The sequence below is a fragment of the Morchella sextelata genome (assembly GCF_020137385.1).
Source record: "Morchella sextelata strain SCLS chromosome Unknown scls_8, whole genome shotgun sequence".
Classification (NCBI taxonomy): Eukaryota; Fungi; Ascomycota; class Pezizomycetes; order Pezizales; family Morchellaceae; genus Morchella; species Morchella sextelata.
The window spans coordinates 917,272-936,250 of NW_025408623.1; the positions used below are offsets into that span (position 1 = coordinate 917,272).

Consider the following 18,979-nt stretch of genomic DNA (forward strand, 5'->3'; position numbering starts at 1 on the left):
GTATGTAGAGCTTTCTTAAATAAAGTGCAAAAAATACTACTCTAAGCATCTGAATAACCAAAGACCCAGTTGCCTTTAGAGCCGGGGCCAAAAACCAGCGAGCACGAGTGTTATACCTGGAATATTGTAATAATTTCGATCACAAGATATCACTCGCATAGAAATGAGTCTTTTGTTCCTAGTACGATAGAAGAGTCAGCAAAAACTATTGTAGGCTTAAGTTCTGCGGTTTTAGACCAACCATGATCAAAGATGTTCTCGCCTTGGCTTGTTGTAGTAGGTGTCCTAGTGCCTAAGCGTGAAATATTTCATAATCAAGGCGGGTTCCGGGACAGTGATCAGAGTTGCTTCTTTGTCAACTCACAGAATATCACTCGGGGGATACACCTTTCTCCTTCTTTTTTTTCTCTTTTTTTCTTTTTGTTTAATTCATTAATTACCTCTCTCCTTCTTTTCCCTCATGGCTAAGGTACTACCTCACCCGGGCATTGTCTAATAAGGAAATACTATATATACCAGCCCAGAATCACACATATACGTACATATCTCCGTCCGCATTCCAGTCTCGATGGATACATATATTTGCGAAGGCATGGGTTATAAGTCTATGCTAGCACTGATAATTAGACAAACTTTCTTGTTACCACAGAAATTATCTGACAACAGATCAGTCAACCTGTCAATAGTCTACCCTGTTAGTCAATCTATAGCAGTAGAAAAATTTAGAATCGGGAGCCTGTTAGCTCTAAGATTCCTTGAATGCAAAACCCGTCGATGGGATCCGGAATCCTACGCCTACAGACGAGTTAATTTGGGCTCATTGGGTGGTTCGGTGATATCTCGTCATAAACCGCATATAGACACGTTTCTATTCCTCCTTATCAGCTGCTGATATCTAGGGGTCATTGACTGATTGGTGGCTATGAACGATGGGATATCTTATTGGCGAATGACGTGTTGGCAACCGGAACGGAGTACAAGAGGATGAATGGTATGGTAGTGATATTGGGGATAAGGACAGGTGAGATAAGTAAGGGGTAATTCATTATTGCTGGTTTAATCCATTATCTCAATGTTGCCAAAAAAAAAAATACCAATGACGAACAGCAAGTGTAACGAATTAAAAGACTTCTACCAAATGAAGATTCGTCGCCACAATGTGCTGGCTAGGCAAACAATCATGAAAATAGAGCATACTAATGTTGAATTTTCCCTCCTACCAGCGGAGATCCATGAATGGGCTTGAAACGCTTGCTTTAATCACCCTCTGTTCGATCCTCACACCTCATCCTTGGGTGCATCATTGCCGTTTGATTCTTTGATTACGACTCATTCACAAAATATCACTCGGATATTGCATCAGCTACATACAACGTTGATCATTATTCTTTGATTTCGAAAATAGCCTTAAAATGCACATAGGAAATGCATGTGGTGCGGGAAGATCCGATGTATGAGATCATTAACATCTGTTAATGGCCGCTGTAGGGTTTTTGGATCTGACAACAAAACTCCACCATGTACTAGAATCGATGTCCACCAAAAGAAAAGATTATAAAAAAATATCACCAAACCATTGAAGCACCAAATGTTTGTTCAGGACGCCATTAGATTTCTAGTTCCTTTCGGGTATGTTGCTTTCGAAACATGGCACTTTTCTGTTATTTGGTAGCCATGCAACTTTCTCCCTTTTTTTTATTTTCAGACCCAAACCCCCGGGAAAGAAAAAAAAGAAAAAACAACCTGTCCCACAAAAAAAAAAAAAGAAATAGAACTAGAAATCGTAAAAAAACACCAACCAACCCAACTTTTAACCAACCGTTTATTCCTTGGTCTTTTGGGTACCGCGCAGCAGACCAGTACGACGGGCGGCAATAACTAAAGAAATTTAAACTTAGTAAGGGGCCTAGCTTCAAAATCCGAACAATTGTCATTCTGGGATACTTACGACCAGCCTTTTGACCCTGGGAAGCGTAACGGGAGATTGTAGAAGCCTTTCCGATGTGCTGATGGTTACCTCCTCCGTGGGGATGGTCGACGGGGTTCATGGCCACACCACGAGTTCTGGGCCAGCTGTTCCTCTTGACCTTGTACTTCAACTTGGCGCGCGAAGCCTTAAGCAAAGGCTTGTCGGTTCTTCCACCACCAGCAACAATACCGATCATACCACGGGCAGCGCTGGGAACGACCTTCTTGGCGCCTGAGGGAAGCTTGATACGGGTCTTGCCCTCATCGGGGGAGTGTCCGATGATGGTGACGTAGTTTCCGGAGGTACGACCGATCGCACCACGGTCACCGGTCTTCTCCTCAACGTTGGTAACGACGGTACCTTCGGGCATGGAGCCGAGGGGGAGAACGTTTCCGATGTTGATGGCGGCCTTCTTTCCGGCGTAGATGAACTGACCGGTGTACATGCCCTCGTTGGCGATGAAACTGTGAATTCCCATAACCCGTCAGCCCAAATACCCCACCAAACAACCAAAGCTTCCACCAAACAGCTCCAAGCCAAGAATCTCGAATGGGAAGTCGTACGTCTCATGGCGGAGCTTGTAGCGGTAAGGGTCGCGGAAGACGACCTTGGCAAGAGGAGCACCTCTACCAGGGTCGTGGATGATGTCCTTTACGACACCGCGAATGTATCCATGACGCTCGGAGTAGTCGAGGGTTCTGAATTTGGCAGGGTTCTGGAAATTGCATTGAAAGCCTCAGTCAGCGGGCTTTCCTCTAAACCAACCACAAAACCACTGGATATCAAAAACCGACCTTTCGCAGCCTGGTGTTGGCCGTGAAGATGGAACCGGCACCCTTTCTCTGATTGCGAATAACTCTATAATCCCGGCCCCGTTAACAATTCGAATTCCCAATTTGTAGACCGTGACGTGAACTTGCCTTCCCATTGTGATCGATGGTTACTAGAGTTTTTGGTGGTGGTGCTGCTGTTGCTTTGTTGTCGTCGACGTCTGTTCGGTGTACCGGGAAAGATTTACTAAAGTTGTGTGTGTGTGTGTGGCTTGGCCCGATTTGGAATTTCCGGGCCAGGGTTGAGCCCTAAGCAGTCCCATGCAACAACCAAGTATGCACGAGTGATAGATTATGATGGAAACAACACCAAAAGGTTGTCGAGAAGTTCGAAAATCGAACAGCGTATATATTGCGGCCAAAAGACTTGAATAACTTGAGCAGAGATATTCCTGTGGATTAGGCCGCTTATTAATTTTATGTTCTTCTAAAGCAACTACAACGGATCATCTATTCCAACATGACCCTCGACGTTGTAACTTTATAGGATCGATCCTTTCTAACTGAATAGATCGATATCGACTAATTGATACTTTATTTGAGTAACCGAGGCTCTGAATCTCTACACAGATGGCTATAAAGGTATTTACCTCGAACTACATGACAAACAGGTAACCAGGGAGCTCCCTTAGTCTAATATGTGCACTAAGCTACTATATTCAACAGTACATGTACCGACTTGTAGTACAGCTGCACAGACCGCTACTGCAACTTTACTAAGCGGGGTATTTATATTACATGGCGGCTATCTACATTCATAAATTTGCAGCTGTACGCTCCTTGTATGACTAGAACTGTTTTGTTTTTTCAAAGAACTAACTAGAGCTATATATTTAGCTAGAATCGTATTTCTATATTACCATGGGATATCTCACATGTGGCTTCCTCCCCTAAATCCTCACCTGGAAAACTTTGTGTTATATTAGTACTAATATTGCTACCAGGTAACCATTGCAATTGTAATAGAAGAGTACTTGAACCTTGTGAATACTACATCAAAACACGTGCACGTGAATACATTATATGTACATGTATATACGTATAATCGGGGATCTAGCTATCTAATAAGTATATAATTATAACCTGCATATGCAATGTACATTTAAAAGCTTTTGATTGGCTCATTGAGAGAGGTTTTTGTTTCACTTGAAACATGTTGTGTTGGATATGAACATAGGGTATTGTGCTGAGTGGTGTTAGATTGTTAATAGGTTTTCAACTGGTTCTGGGAATCGATTAGTAGTTCGATTTTAGCGGCTTGGTGGCTGTTAAAGGGATACTTGCAGCTTGAACTGTGACCTATCCACTGATATATGGGGGTATCACTGATCAGGAAAGGCACATATCGACCAGAGCAGATATAGTAATGGACCTTGCCTGTATATTGGACTGATTGATCTATATGTAGTACCGGCCGAAGGCCGCAAACCACTTGTAGTTTATATACATATTGATATAAGTATGTACGTCCATCTACGTATTAAAAATTTACTGTTTGATTAAACTAAAGGAACAACCAGAAACATCTCATACAATTGCAGTCTACAAAAGCAACCACATTGTCTGGACTCTAGCCCTCTTATAATTATAAAGTATCAATTACCCGGGGCCAAGCTCAAGCAGTATAAAGAAGGGCAACTGTTTCTGATATAGATGCAGTATGTTCCCAACACATCGATGGTCTAGATCTATTATAATTTACACAGGGTCAAATTCGCGAAGTTAATGGTCGGATTCCCGAGATGCGTGGAAAATTATATATCCGCGAAACTGTCGAGTGGTTTTCTTGGACTACATGTAGACGTGCTCCAATTACAAGCCAGTTCAAGCTAGAAAAGGAATCATGTCCTCACTGAAAGGCCCGCCTTATCATCGTGCCATGATAGGTTTGGTGGAAGTGCAGTAATTTGTCTCAAAATGATCACTAATGATTAATTAGTACATGTACGTAGTGCCACGGTTATCGCCATTGAGAAATCTCTCCAATATGGGAAGAGTGTCGGGGGCAATAACGCCAACAAATGCAATGATGATAACACATGTGAATTGTGAATTTAAGTGTGATCACAAGCGCGTGTAATGTGGTGATAACCGTATAATGCTTAACAGCATATATGCAATCAGGTCGATGGTGATTATCCACATGCACATGCATATGTATATCGCTAGCCTAATTAAGTCTGTAAATTATCTTTTGCATGCATCCAAGTGCACTGAATGCAATATTCGTGGAATCAACCTGTAGGGTTTGAGCCATAATGAAGCTATTGTAAATGTACACAAAACGGGATATCGGCGCGAAGAATTCTGTAGATCCAGAATTCTGTAGTTAAGGCACAGAGCGTATTGTTTTTTTTCCATTCTGGAATCGCTTTGAGACCGATTAACCTTAACCCTGAATGTTCTCCAACATTTCCATGACCAAGATATTGATCAAAGTTAGACGAACCAAACCTACATGTACATGCATGATGTACTTTTAAGACTATTACCCGCTCCTAAGCAAGTTGGTGATCTATATGTAGTTATAAAATATGGTATATCTAAGGAGATACTTCACAATTGTCCCCCTAAAGCTCCAACCAGCCATAATGCCAACCTAACTTTTAGGCTCACTCTTCTTTCCGTCCTCTCAAAGTCTTCCATATCTACTTTGCGTGAATCTTTCTGTAGCCATTCTACTTCCTCGCCGAGTTGTTTCTTCAACCCACCATCTTCCGTAACTATCAATGCGTTTACCTCTAGATCGAGGGAATACGAACGCTTTGTATAGTTTGAAGATCCCACGAGTGTAATACTTGGATTCTCATCTTGAGGTTGAGTCACCCAGATACCTATACGATTTTAGTAACCTCAATGAATATTAAAACTAAGGAAGTCACCTTTTGCGTGATAGGTCCAGGCCTCAGGATCCTTTCCAATGGTTCCCCCCTTCATCCACTCCCGAACATGTATTTGCTCACTCTTGCCCATTTTAATAACGTCTGCTAAGAATCTTCTTGCTAGCAATGTATATGCTGGCGGCAACATGCTACTAACACCCTTACTCCCATAAAATCCATTCGCTTCAGGAGCTGCAGTTACGACGGTGCCTTGGACTGACTTGGATTCTAGCAATAGTTTCTTAAGCTCAGAGTGAATGTTGAAATAGCCCGCCGTGAACATCCATTTTGAAGATGCCCAATCAGGTCTTGAGAGCAACCGTAGGACCGCCAAAAGACCTGGGTGCTCAGTCGATATATCTGTTGGGTGCATGAGGGGAGTAAACTGAGCGAGGGGATATACAACTGTTCTATTGGAGGTCTGGGGCAGAGCTATCGCAGGGGCCGCTGGGCGTATGAGAGGTCCGAGGATGGCAGTTGCAGAAACCTTAAATGCAGTTGGATCCTCTGTCGGCCGGGGCGCTGGATTTGAGGCCGGCCATTCTAATGTAAACCCGCCAACGTCTATCGATGCAGGTAAAACCTTGTAACTGATTGAACATATCGCGTGGTGAATACCGGCAAAGTAGTTTGTTAAATCTTTGGATGAGAAAACGTGGTATCTATCTTGTCGATTCGTGAAGTAGTCGTCTGAGAGATTCGCCCCAGAAATGATAATCTCATCATCGATACCGTAAAGCTTCATGTGCTGAAGTCCCCAACCTTCGTTGAGGCGCTTTGGAACAACCTGTTTCCTCAACCCACGCAGGTTTGGGGTATGGTACATTCTAATCTCAACACGGTCTCCAAATTCCTCAATCAATGGGGCAAGAAGGGAAGCGCATGAGGCTTTTGGTGCCTCTCTGGTGCCACGGAGGGCATCAGATAGTATTGAAACTTGGAGGTTTGGTTGGCTGCGGAGCGCTTGTCGAAGTGTATCAATCTAAATCCCCTAGATTCAATTGCAAGCCCAATGGTCAAAAGGATGTATATAACATACAAGCTCATTCTCAGTTTTTCCTATATAAAGCGTACTAAGAAATATTCTCCTTTCCGCTTTCAATATACGTTCCTATTCATTCACCCCAATACTCTCAGAACCGCAGCCTCGATCGTTTCCCTTAATACTGGCGCCAAAACTAACAACCAATTACCTTTAACGTCTCGTAAAACTCGGCTGGGGCTCTCAATATCCTAATTTGATTTGCACGAATCTCAAATCTAGGCGCAAGCTTATCCAATTCCCCGGTGAGGATACCCAACATCGAGGTTGTGTGAGCTGTTGTACCGTTGTGTGAAGGTGGGGGGGATGAGGATGCAAAGTTCCGTTTTGCACACGAGAAGCATAAGCGCGAAGGAGGGGCGGAGGACCGCAATAGAGTGCGTCGGAGGGTTGTAATTATCATGGGGAAAGCTTTACTAATATTAGTGATCCTCGGCGGTTGATTCTGAGACAATCAATTGAGTCGGCCGTCTCCCAACAGGTACTCACTTGTCAAAATTTAAATTCCCGCTGACTAAGCGAGCATGGGGAAACACCCGAAAACTAGAGTAGTCTAACTGCACCACGATGGCAGCAATGCCATGCCCTGGGGTAAATTTGGTGATGAGCAAACGACCTATACAAATGATTTGAGTACTTGCTATCACATGTACGTAGTACTCGAGCATTCTTCAAGTCCTTGCAAGTTTAATGGTACATATGCAATTGCGCAAATCAAATCAACCGAGTTGACAAATCCTTAAAGTCTGAGCCCATATGATATTTATAACTGCTTCTATAGTATGTGCTAAATATCCGCCGATGATATGCCTGAGTAGGTGATATTAAGCCCGGAATCGAGGGAGAGGCCTATTTAATCTTGGAAAAATGTGTACCTACATGTACTCTAGGGAATTTTTTGTGTGAAGGTAATATATCCCAGTCCTGTCTTGTTGCAGTTTTTCAAATCACCCGAAACCTAAGCTATCTAGTGGTTAATTTGAAAACGCTAGTAGGACGTTTCTTTCGAGAGGGTAACTTTAGATCTACAAGAGCGACACATATCGCCCCCCGCGACATCTCGAACACCTCTCCACCCCTGCAAAACTCTCCACTCCCTAGGTTGTTTCGCCTCTTACTTTCATTTGTTTAACAAATAGCTTACGGAATTACTTGAACAGTTGCATAAATATGTCGACAATTTCCAGGACTTTGAGGTACCTTAAGCGGATAGGTTTTAAGCAGTATGCTTACCAGATGAATGTATGTGTCTCCCCAGGTACACTCCCGGGAATTACTGCAACCTTTGAAATGCTGATGCTAGTGGAATTTCTTGCTAATTGGTGGCATAGCGCATTGGTTGGTCATCGCCTATACAATGGATACGCACATAGATTGATAATATACTAGGTGACACCAAGTACGGTGCTCTTGTTGGTACCGATAAATACGGCAATAAGTATTATGAGAACAACACCGAGGAGCTTCCCTGTGAGTTTGCTTAGAGAATACACAGATAGTTTGGCACCACTCGGGATATACTAATGAGATTTCTGGCGACAGTGAGAACCAAGTGGGTTGACTACAAAGAATGGAAGGAATACGATGCGTAAGAGTTCCTGCTGAATCATGTCATCGAAACGTATTGACATTATGTATAGGTCCATGGTTGAGCCCGGCTGGTAAGAAACACTATTCATAAACGATCACTCGACAGTTACTATTGCGCGTCACATAATATCCCGCTTTACGGCCCGAATTTGACACTTAGATATACAGGCACGGATGGCTCGCATATATGTTCGACAAGCCTCCCACCTCCGAACCGATTATGAAACATGATGTTAGGCCCTGGGAACCTAAGGAGCATATTCCGAACCAGACATTCAGCCGTGCTGCTTACAAGCCATACTCTACGTGAGTTGAGATTTGCCTTCTAGATTGGAATATTTTTCTGATAAGTTATAGGACCAAACCGAAAATTTCGTCTTGGGATGCAATTGCCAGACCAAGAGTTTAACAACTTGGTCATAAATGACTTAGATAGTTGGTACTGGGGATGTATGAGAATTCTTTTCAATTTTTTCAATTTTCCTGCTGGTAAATATCCATAGAACATGCGTGCGAGGTTGTTGACGCTGGTAGATATTGAATTTCATATTATGCTTGAACTGTTATGATGAGCCGGATTCGTAATCGGAGAGTGGCCATTTCTTGATCGTCCTGAGTGGTGGTGCATTGTAATACTGTGCTATGAGCTTTAACTGTAGAGTGCATGTATGCTCTGAGTTTTACGGGTCGATCTCAAATCCCTTGCCTGCTGCTTCCTGCATGTGGTCTGTTTTGTGTTTACAGTCGCAACTCGATATGCCGGAACTCAATGCACCGGATCCCTTGCTGTCCCGTACGAGATCCTCTAAAAGTATTATTTTTCCTACTGCAAAATCAATTTGCTATCCCGGATTTTTTGCAATCCCATGCGAAATCCTTAGATCTTGGCAATCTGGCATATCGAGTTGCGACTGTGCGTAAAGAGCTACATCTTACAGTCATCAAACTTTGCTGGTTGCAATTGGTGTGGTACATATATTAAAAAGTATTATTGCTGCATTGACCATGCACACAAAGTTTCCATAATGGTTGAGAATAAAGGCCGGGATGCTCCCTTCTACTCTACCGAAAACTGGAGATTGATCTTCTGTGCATTGAATCTTGCATTGTCGTCAAGAATATTTTTGCAGAATTAATATCAGGGTCCCTTCTCTGTGAAATTGAAGTTTAACCTAAAACCTTTTTGCGTGGTATCTATGCAGGTCCTTCGATGCAAGATGTTCTAGAATTTGCTTTTTCTTCCTCCGGCTCAGTGGCGTATCGCAGCCCTGCTTTATGCCCGGAAGGTGACGTCTATTGCCGGTAACCCCAATAAATGCAAGGATAGATCAACGAAGCCCACGCTAACGCTTGTTATCGTCAGCCGCTAAGGCACGAGCGGGAAGTCTCAGTGATTGGCATCCTGGGAGAACACACCGAGGTAGTTAAAGTAAAAGCTGTAAAGCAGCAAAGACTTTCCTGAATTTGAACTCTCTTTGTCTGTTCATCCGACCCGCGACAGCAAGGAGACTTTCGCTTCAAGAGCTACATACACCCTGCATGGACACATACGTACATGTACCCAGCTCTATGTGCATCTGCTTCTTGCTTTATTAGATCGGTTGATTGGCTATATTGTTGCATTCACCTCTGTGCTGCACTGTGTACCCAAAAGGATTTTGTGTCACCGGATCCTGTAGCATCAACGCTCATCTTATCACAAAATCCACTCTTACCCTTTATCAGGGTCACTCACCATCTTCTCCCACTCAATTGACCATATTTCTCCCCAAACCCAGTGTCAAAATAACTCTAGGCTTTATTTCACACTTTAACCTCGACGGACTCTGGATTACCTCTCTTCAACGAATTCTAACCAGTCGATTGGCCCTAGAGTTTTACTCTTTGGTCGCGCGGCCGGAACGGCATGCATCCCAATTTCTTACAATGTGAACGTCCCTTCTGGAGAGGGGACGACTTCACAACTTGTATACGTAGGGAGTAAGCTCGGCCCTGTAAAGACCTGCTGGCTGTTTGAGCAGTTGCCTAGGCATGAAGTGACTGACAATCCATCAAAAACAGCCTCATACAGGTTCTCCTACCGTCTCTCGTCGTCGGCCTATCCATGTTATGGCTGACCGCATCTCTTGTACACCGCTTCATCTCCGGGGGGCGCTCGAAGGGGTATCGAAAGCTTCCTACTCATCAAAACGCGTTAGGAGTAGCGGCTGTCGATGATGGCGACTCAACCGACGATGACGATGACGAATTTGCAGAACATCTGAGCTTGAGACACACAATGAGCCATGGTACATTCACCGAAGCGAAGGTCCTGGCCCCGACGGGTGAGGTTGTTTTGGCCGTTTGCGAGGTGCTTGGGGCCTCGGCAATTCTGGGAATTTTTATTGCCGAAATTTTCAAGAGGAACGGTGACATCTGGAACTATGCAGGAATGCCATTCGTTTCAGGAGTTGTGTGCTGGGTGGGTTCAAAAGACGCGCATATTTGGAAAGAACTAAGCTTATGTGGAATAGGGTTATGTTGCTTTACTCACAGCTTTCAGGCTCTGGTTTTCGGTGTCTGGGGGCCGCGATTTGCCATCCCTCTGGGATCACACGGCCCTTATTTACATGTTCAATTTCATCTTCGCCACCGTCGCATTTCGAACTGCTTTGATCCAGCCAGAAATTGGCGTTCACGAAGCCTTTATCATAACACAATTCGTATTGATCACCCTACTATGTATAATCGCTCTTTCTAGTAGGAGGGGTAACAAACCGGTCGAGTTGAAGGTCATTGACGGACTCGAGCCCTCTAAAGAGCCTCTTGCCTCGCTGTTTTCGTTGGCTAGTTTTAGCTGGGTCGATGGGATCGTATGGAAGGGTTATTGGAAACCTTATGAGCTTGAAGAACTTTGGAATCTGAGGGAAGATGATATTGCATACTCAGTTTTAAGTACTTTTAGGCAAACCAAGTATTTAGACCTATGGCACATAACATTCACGATAAGCATATACTGACAAAAATCTAGGAAAGCAAGTTCTCTCGCTATTACTCTACTGAAGCATTTCAAACGGGATCTTGCTATTCAGTCTGCATGGGCTGTATTTGCTTCAGCCTTCACCTTTGCACCTACCCTTCTTCTGCGGGTGATTTTGCAGTATGTTCAGTCTCCGGAAGATACACCAAAGAACGTTGCATGGCTTTTCGTTGTTTTGCTTTTTGTCGCTGCATCTATTTCTGCCATCGGAAATGGTCAAGCTTTGTTCATTGGTCGTAGGATCTGTATCCGGCTTAGGGCCGTGATTATTGGCGAGGTCTACGCAAAAGCACTCCGGAGAAAAGCTGCCGCCGGAGCCGATAAAGAATTGGGGAAAAAGGACGAGAAGAAGAAAAAGAAGAAAGACGGGAAGAAACTCACGGATACTGACGACAAAGATGAGAAGGATAAACATGATGGTGATCAAGCTAATGTTGGCGCCATCATCAACTTAATGGCTGTTGATTCTTTCAAAGTTGCGGAAGTTTGCGCTTATTTGCATTACTTGGTATGTTGTTGACATTATGAGCTGTAGGCGAATTGGACTGACAATAGTAGATTGCTGCTGTTCCTGTTCAAGTAGTTATCGCTATAGCTTTACTTTACCAGATTCTTGGGTGGAGTTCTATTGCCGGCATTGGCGTCATGATTCTTTTGCTCCCTATAAACTACTATATCTCTAGTCAGTTTAGCAAAATTCAGCAAGCAATTATGTCAACTACGGATAAGCGAATTCATACCACGAACGAAGTTCTGCAGAATATCAGAATCATAAAATTCTTTGCCTGGGAAGAGCGCTTTGGGCAAGTCGTGGACGAGTCTCGAACCGCAGAGCTGAAGAACTTGAGAAGACGTTATATATTGTGGGCAGTGGCTGCAACTTCGTGGTACGGATCTCCAATTATAATTACCTTTCTCAGCTTCTTTTGCTATACGGTTATCGAAGGGAAGGATCTCAACGCACCTGTCGCTTTCACGGCATTGTCTCTATTCAATGTTTTACGTGTCCCGCTAGATCAACTCGCAGACATGGTCACAAACGTTTTACAAACCAAGGTCTCCATTGATCGTGTGGAAGATTTTTTGAGTGAAGAGGATACCGAGAAGTACATTCAACTCAAGTCTACAGAGGACGAAGATCCAGATGCTCCGCTCATCGGCTTTAAGGATGCCACATTTACTTGGGGAAGCAAAAATCAGGTCAAAGACAGGGGCGGGATATCGGCTTTCCAGCTGCAGGACCTTAATATTACCTTTATACCGGAGGAGCTTAATATTATTGCGGGACCTACCGGATCTGGAAAGACCTCATTGCTAATGGCTTTGTTGGGAGAGATGACGCGCATAAAAGGGATTGTACGTTTGCCAGGTGCACATAGCCGGGAGGACTTGACACCAGATCCAGAAACCGGGTTGACCGATTCCGTGGCTTATTGCGCCCAACAAGCGTGAGTTAATAGATTCTCAATCCTAGTTCATCACAAGCTGACACAACGAATAGATGGTTGGTGAATGATACAATCAAAAATAATATCCTTTTTGCAAGTCCATATGATGAGGAAAGGTATCACGCAGTTCTTATTGCATGCTCATTGGAACGTGACTTTCAGATCTTGGATAATGGTGACGAAACGGAAGTTGGAGAAAAGGGCATCACTCTCTCTGGAGGACAAAAGCAAAGGATTTCACTTGCAAGAGCCCTATATTCAAAGTCTAAACATCTTTTACTCGATGATTGCTTGAGCGCCGTCGACTCTCATACTGCAAAATGGATCTACGACTACTGCATAATGGGGCCCTTGATGCATGCCAGAACATGTATTTTGGTCACTCATAATGTTGCGCTTTGTGTTCCGCTGGCGAAGCATGTCGTGGTTATGGAGAACGGACGCGTTCTGGCGCAAGGCGATCCCGAATCTGTTGTTGCTTCTGGGGCGCTCGGAAACGATGAACTGTTGAAGTCGGGGGTCAAATCGAGGCCTGCCTCCAGGATGCCCTCAAGAGTTCCGTCTTTTATCGGGACTCCGACTGATGGCGGAGATCAGATATCTAAGCCAAAACCTCTGAATGGATCCACAGATCTAGCCGGTAAAAAGGACAAAAAATCAGGAGAAGAAACAAAGCTCGAAGGTAGCGTTGATTGGAAGGTTTATAAACTGTACCTGACTGAGATGGGACCGTGGTGGTATTGGGCTATCGTCTTGTCGATTTTCGGGGCGCAACAAATGGGTACTGTGGCTACCTCTGTCTGGATTCGTCAATGGTCATTAGAGTATGAGACCGAGGCGAATGAAGGTGGCAATTTTACTACGTCTGGTGTAACTCACAGTGCACTTTCTTCCTCATTCGGATATTTTGGAAGTTGCTTTGCATCTGGAAGTTGCTCGTGGGCTTTCCCAACCACAACTTCGCCAAATACTGTTGGAATTACTAGCAGCCAGGGCAAGGTCAATGTATGGTATTACCTCATAGGTTATCTGCTCATTGGTCTTGTATACACCACCATGTCCTTCATCAGGGAGGCCGTTGTGTTTTATGGTTCCTTGAGGGCGTCGAAGCGAATTCATGAGCGGCTTTTGCATCATATTATGCGTGCAAAATTCAGATTCTTCGATTCTACCCCGTTAGGGAGGATTATCAACAGGTTTTCCAAGGATGTGGAGGCCATTGATCAGGAGGTGGCGCCTGTTGCTTTGGTGAGTTTTTGTTGGTATTATTAGCTGTGAACCCTCAACTGATCATTTTAGGGTATGGTTCATTCATTGGCCTCTGTTATTGCAATTGTAATTTTGATCTCGGTCATTACTCCTGGTTTCCTCGGTGCAGGCGTGATCATCAGCATGCTGTATTGGTTGATTGGGGCGTTCTATCTCCGCGCATCAAGAGATTTGAAGCGTATTGAATCAATCCAACGCAGCCCTCTGTATCAACATTTCGGCGAAACATTGACAGGTGTCGCTACTATTCGAGCATACGGTGACGAGCGGCGATTTGTAAGAGAGAATCTCAACAAGATCGATGCACACAACAGACCGTTCTTCTTCCTCTGGGCCTGCAATCGTTGGCTCGGGTTTAGGGTCGATATCGCAGGTGCTTTGGTTTCGTTCTTTGCGGGTGTGTTTGTGGTTTCTAGCGTGGGCAAGATTGATGCTGGGTTGGCGGGTCTTTCGTTGACCTATGCCATCACTTTCACGGACAACGTTTTATGGGTGGTTAGACTCTACGCTATGAATGAACAGAATATGAATTCGTAAGTCCTAAATAAAATAGCTCATTAGCGAGCGGTATTGATGTTAACTATTCCACAGGGTTGAACGAATTAGGGAATACCTAGAGGTTGAGCAGGAGGCCGCTGAGATTATTCCAGAAAACAGACCTTACACTAATTGGCCAGAAAGTGGCTCTGTAACATTTAGCGATTATTCAACACGTTACCGTCCCGACCTTGACCCAGTTCTTAAACACGTCAGCTTCGAGATCAAGCCATTTGAAAAGGTTGGCATCGTTGGTAGAACCGGGGCTGGGAAGAGCTCGCTCGCACTTGCACTATTCAGAAGCTTGGAAGCCGAAACAGGAAAAATCATCATTGATGGAATAGATATCAGCAAAATTGGACTTCGAGACCTGCGCCAGTCGATTACTATGGTGCCACAGGACCCAACACTCTTTACCGGCACGATTAGAAGCAACCTCGATCCCTTTGGAGTTTACACAGATGGCGAAATATTTAGGGCGTTAAAGAGAGTGCAATTGATTAATGAAGAGCCCGAGGTTGCAGCACCAGTTGCTGGAGATGATGCATCGATCAACAAAAACATCTTTCTCGACCTTCAGAGTGCAGTTGCAGAGTCTGGTAACAACCTTTCACAGGGACAAAAGTAAGATTCTTCTGCATTAGTCTCCTTGAGGGACCCGCGGTGTTGACTTTGATTTAGGCAATTATTGTGCCTTGCAAGAGCTCTTTTGAAGGAGCCTAAGGTGCTTCTTATGGATGAAGCAACTGCCTCGATTGATTACACTACCGACACTAAAATTCAGGCTACTATCCGTGAACTTAAAAGCACAACCATCACTATCGCACATCGACTTAACTCTATCATATACTATGATAAAGTTCTCGTGCTAGATCAAGGAGAGGTCCGCGAGTACGATCATCCGCACAATTTATTGAAAAACCCAGACAGTATTTTCAGAGAAATGTGCGAATCTAGTGGCGAGCTGACTCTGTTGGAGGATATGGCTAAGAAGGCATATATGGGCACTAGTACACTTGTGGAGACTGCCGAAGAGTAGGGTTGAGAACATCACTAGTCATGGATAAGGAGATAATGTTCGAAGGATTGTATGATGGTATGATAAGAGGTTTTTGTGTCTTTGTTTAATCACCTTTTGTGTATAATTATTACGCTTCTATTGTGTTCTTTACTACCAGTTGCCTCTCGAAATGCATAGGAGTAATTTTTCGGTTTGGTATCGTTTTTATGTGGCCTGTAGGCAAGGTCAAGTACCTACATGTATCTACCTGTTTTGGGGGGAGGAGGTGGATGCCTCTGTGATTAGGTTAGAACCTATTCGAGGCGGCATTCGATATTCATGAGTCTTGTTCTTACCTAACTGGTAGTTGACAGTTACATATATTTCAATGAGATTACAACACCATGCGGGGATACCTTGAAAAAAGAAGAAAGAAAACATGCAGTTTTTAACGATATGTGTAAGTTTAGCCCGCGTGAGGACCCATCGCATGCAGATGGATAGTAGTCTTGTTCATCCAGGCCACTATCTGCCTATTGGATGATATGGGGTCTGGGCTTAATAGTTTCCCGACGGTTTGTGTCCGAAACTCTAAATCTTGATAACCATGTATGATCGTAATGGTTTAGGACATGAGATTCTGCACCACATTTCCGGTTGATACTCCTGAATATCTCACGGCTAGAGTAGATGGGTCAGCCGTTGCTACTATATATGTAGCTATTGAGTTCATGGTAGTATTGATCAGGTTGCAATCTCCAGTGTTCTCCCAATAAGTATATATTACCCCTAGATTAGGGAATGAGACGGAACGAGAGGATCATACTCTGGAGGGCTTGTTTAGCCCTAGGAGCCATGATTGAACGGCCATGCAGCTGGGTGTGTTGCGGTACTTCGCTCTTTCCGATTTGGCCGGTACATGTAGGTACATGTACAGCGGTGGGTAATAAGTCATCAGACGGAACGCCACCAAAATACGCATTTGCAGGCAAAATTGTGGCTAGGTCGTCCGATGACTTATTACCCACCGCTGTAGTTTAAAGGTCTGGGGTAGGTATATTATACTTATTAACGCAATGGATATTGCGGCAATACGAAGTGATAGTGCATTGTTTACAGAAATGCAGTAGTAATACCGCAGTCTGACGGCGTTCTTTCGAGTGCAGTAGTCATTTCACCTGCTTTTATGTACAGTCGCATGCAACAAGTTCTCGCCGTTTTTTGACGGTGAGTCAAACCATAACCACTCCACCATGAACTCTGCAAAATTTTCAAGATATGACAGTGGCAAGTTGTTGTTATTCTCCATAAAATGGGCTGAAATACTGTACAAATAAATAAAGATACAAACTGTCCAGTTAGGAGGAGGATTGGCCTACTGGATGACCAGATTTCAATGCCATAGAGAATTCATGGGAAATGCTCAAGAGTGCACTAAAAAGGCAATGAAGTTATAGACAGAGAACACCTCATCATGATTATGAACCTTTTATCGCTGCACAAGAGGAGTGGTGGGGCATTGTCTCAATCAAAGCTAGATAAATTGCCATTAAGGGTTGAGGCATGTCTCAAAGCCAATGGAGGCCATACTAGATGGTAGTCTCAAAATCATTTTCTTTATATTCTATTTAACTCTACTATGTTTTCTCTATTAAATATCTTCACTTGTAGTTGAGTAATGAGTATTGAGGTTGAGTATTGCATCGTGAACGGTGGGAACTTGATGCATTCGACTGTACTGTACCACATGTACTTATGTAACGGGGGTTTCTTCTAAGAAAAATAGAATAGGATAGAATAGAGACGGCCGTGCAAGATAGACAATCAGGTTGCAAATTATTCAAAGATACTATCGCTAGAACTCAATAATCTTTAAGGGCTCTGCTACCAATAAGAACTTGGTTTTCTTTCTGATGAAGACTGGGAAGAACAGAACTGAAGGGCGAGACTGAACCTGAGTACTTATACTCCGAAGGCCTCTATTCTCTGCTCCTAACCCCTTACTAAATTCCGGTGAAACCTTTCTTCACTCCGGAAACAATACCACCGCTACCCCGTTTTTCTCTAAGCATCAGCAGGTATTTTCCGATGCCCAATGCAACCACCCTTAGTCAAAGCCTTTGTAACATCTGCAGCCTTGATTGTCATACAACCGGAGCCTGCATGAATGAGCTGCCGCTCATATGTAAGCTTAATCATGCTGTAGAGCTTTCGCTTATTGTAGACTTCCCTAGCAATGTCCCTGCTCTTCGCTGGACTTACAATGTTTAGAGAATACAGAGGATCACCGGGCAATCAGAGCTTCACTCTAGCCAGTCTTTTAGTCACTGGTGAGGCATAGACTCGTCAGTCATTGGACGCCTTCCCGTAAGCTATTGAACGTGTTCTATTGCAATAAAGGATGGTTTTCGAATAGACAAGGTTCCCGTAACCATACGGTAATTGATATATTTCCTAAAAATCTAATCAATTATAATCGGTGCCTAATACAAATTAGGTATCGTTAAGCCATCTTTTGGGACTATTTTTCGCGCTAGCAAGGTGTTCTCTCTATTGCAACGGATAGAAAATGGATAGAGTATATCTATCGAATAGACCCCCCCCTCCCTAGGGGGGGTCTATAAGAAACACATAGATCCCCTGTTCTATTCGATAGAACAGCAAAATTTAATCTATCCGGCAATAGAACGCCTGCTATTGCTTACGGGAAGGCGTCCATTGCTCCCGTGAATAGATCTCCTTCCTAGCATCTGAAATGTAGTCACTCTAACAGCTAGTAGCTAACCACACTGCCGGTACTTGCATATCACCATGCAACTGGCTTCTAACAATAACTCTTAGCATATAACCGGGCCCTGTGTGTACTCTTATACTACACAGTTGAAATAGCTCTGTTACAAAAAAGGCGCACTACTTGACAGTTGCTGGAGCTTTTTGGACTGCATGATTTGCCCTATTTGCTGTCCTACAATCTATCAAAGACAAGCATATAATGGATATAAGAGACAAAACGCACTTAAGTTTTCTGCTGCTATGTACCCAAACGGCATCATCTACCATCTTTACAGTCGAGAAGAAGTCAGAAGGAATGACAATCATCTCCTAGAATCTAGTGGCCTACTTGATCGCTGTACACAACATGCCAACAAAACTAATGGGGATGGTTTCTTCTACCTGTATGGAGATCCGACATATCCATCTAGTAGATATCTGCTATCACCATTCGCAAAAGTTGATGACACCACCCTTAACGAGCATATTTTTAATGTGCAGATAGCCAAGACAAGAGAATCTGTTGAGTGGAGGTTTGGTGGTATTCTGAGGCTTTGGTCTTATCTTGATCACCGTTTGGTCAAAAGGTTTATCAGTCTTGTATTGGTTTGGAATACAGGG

General features: G+C 43.8%; 4 protein-coding genes across 4 annotated transcripts; 2 read left to right on the forward strand and 2 right to left on the reverse strand.

The window, feature by feature from the left end:
* Positions 1–1,822: 1,822 nt before the first annotated feature.
* H6S33_012466 (uncharacterized protein) lies at positions 1,823–2,897 on the reverse strand (the record flags this gene model as incomplete). The annotated part of the gene is made up of 5 exons (XM_044843820.1): positions 1,823–1,878; positions 1,949–2,433; positions 2,533–2,684; positions 2,764–2,827; positions 2,890–2,897. The coding sequence occupies 5 exons, from the start codon at positions 2,895–2,897 to the stop codon at positions 1,823–1,825; spliced, it is 765 nt and encodes a 254-aa protein (XP_044695115.1).
* A 2,458-nt stretch (positions 2,898–5,355) lies between these two features.
* Positions 5,356–7,126, reverse strand: H6S33_012467 (uncharacterized protein; the record flags this gene model as incomplete). Its single annotated transcript, XM_044843821.1, has 4 exons — positions 5,356–5,633; positions 5,682–6,663; positions 6,721–6,792; positions 6,875–7,126. 4 exons carry the CDS (start codon positions 7,124–7,126, stop codon positions 5,356–5,358), a joined length of 1,584 nt encoding a protein of 527 aa, XP_044695116.1.
* Positions 7,127–7,290: 164 nt separating this feature from the next.
* H6S33_012468 (uncharacterized protein) lies at positions 7,291–8,882 on the forward strand (the record flags this gene model as incomplete). Its single annotated transcript, XM_044843822.1, has 12 exons — positions 7,291–7,314; positions 7,553–7,631; positions 7,719–7,824; positions 7,884–7,965; positions 8,055–8,061; positions 8,113–8,193; positions 8,266–8,311; positions 8,364–8,384; positions 8,482–8,619; positions 8,671–8,688; positions 8,750–8,763; positions 8,848–8,882. 12 exons carry the CDS (start codon positions 7,291–7,293, stop codon positions 8,880–8,882), a joined length of 651 nt encoding a protein of 216 aa, XP_044695117.1.
* A 1,337-nt stretch (positions 8,883–10,219) lies between these two features.
* H6S33_012469 (uncharacterized protein) lies at positions 10,220–15,625 on the forward strand (the record flags this gene model as incomplete). Its single annotated transcript, XM_044843823.1, has 10 exons — positions 10,220–10,293; positions 10,375–10,774; positions 10,827–11,266; positions 11,324–11,840; positions 11,891–12,780; positions 12,834–14,028; positions 14,080–14,582; positions 14,641–15,210; positions 15,268–15,531; positions 15,598–15,625. The coding sequence occupies 10 exons, from the start codon at positions 10,220–10,222 to the stop codon at positions 15,623–15,625; spliced, it is 4,881 nt and encodes a 1,626-aa protein (XP_044695118.1).
* Between the last annotated feature and the right edge of the window lie 3,354 nt (positions 15,626–18,979).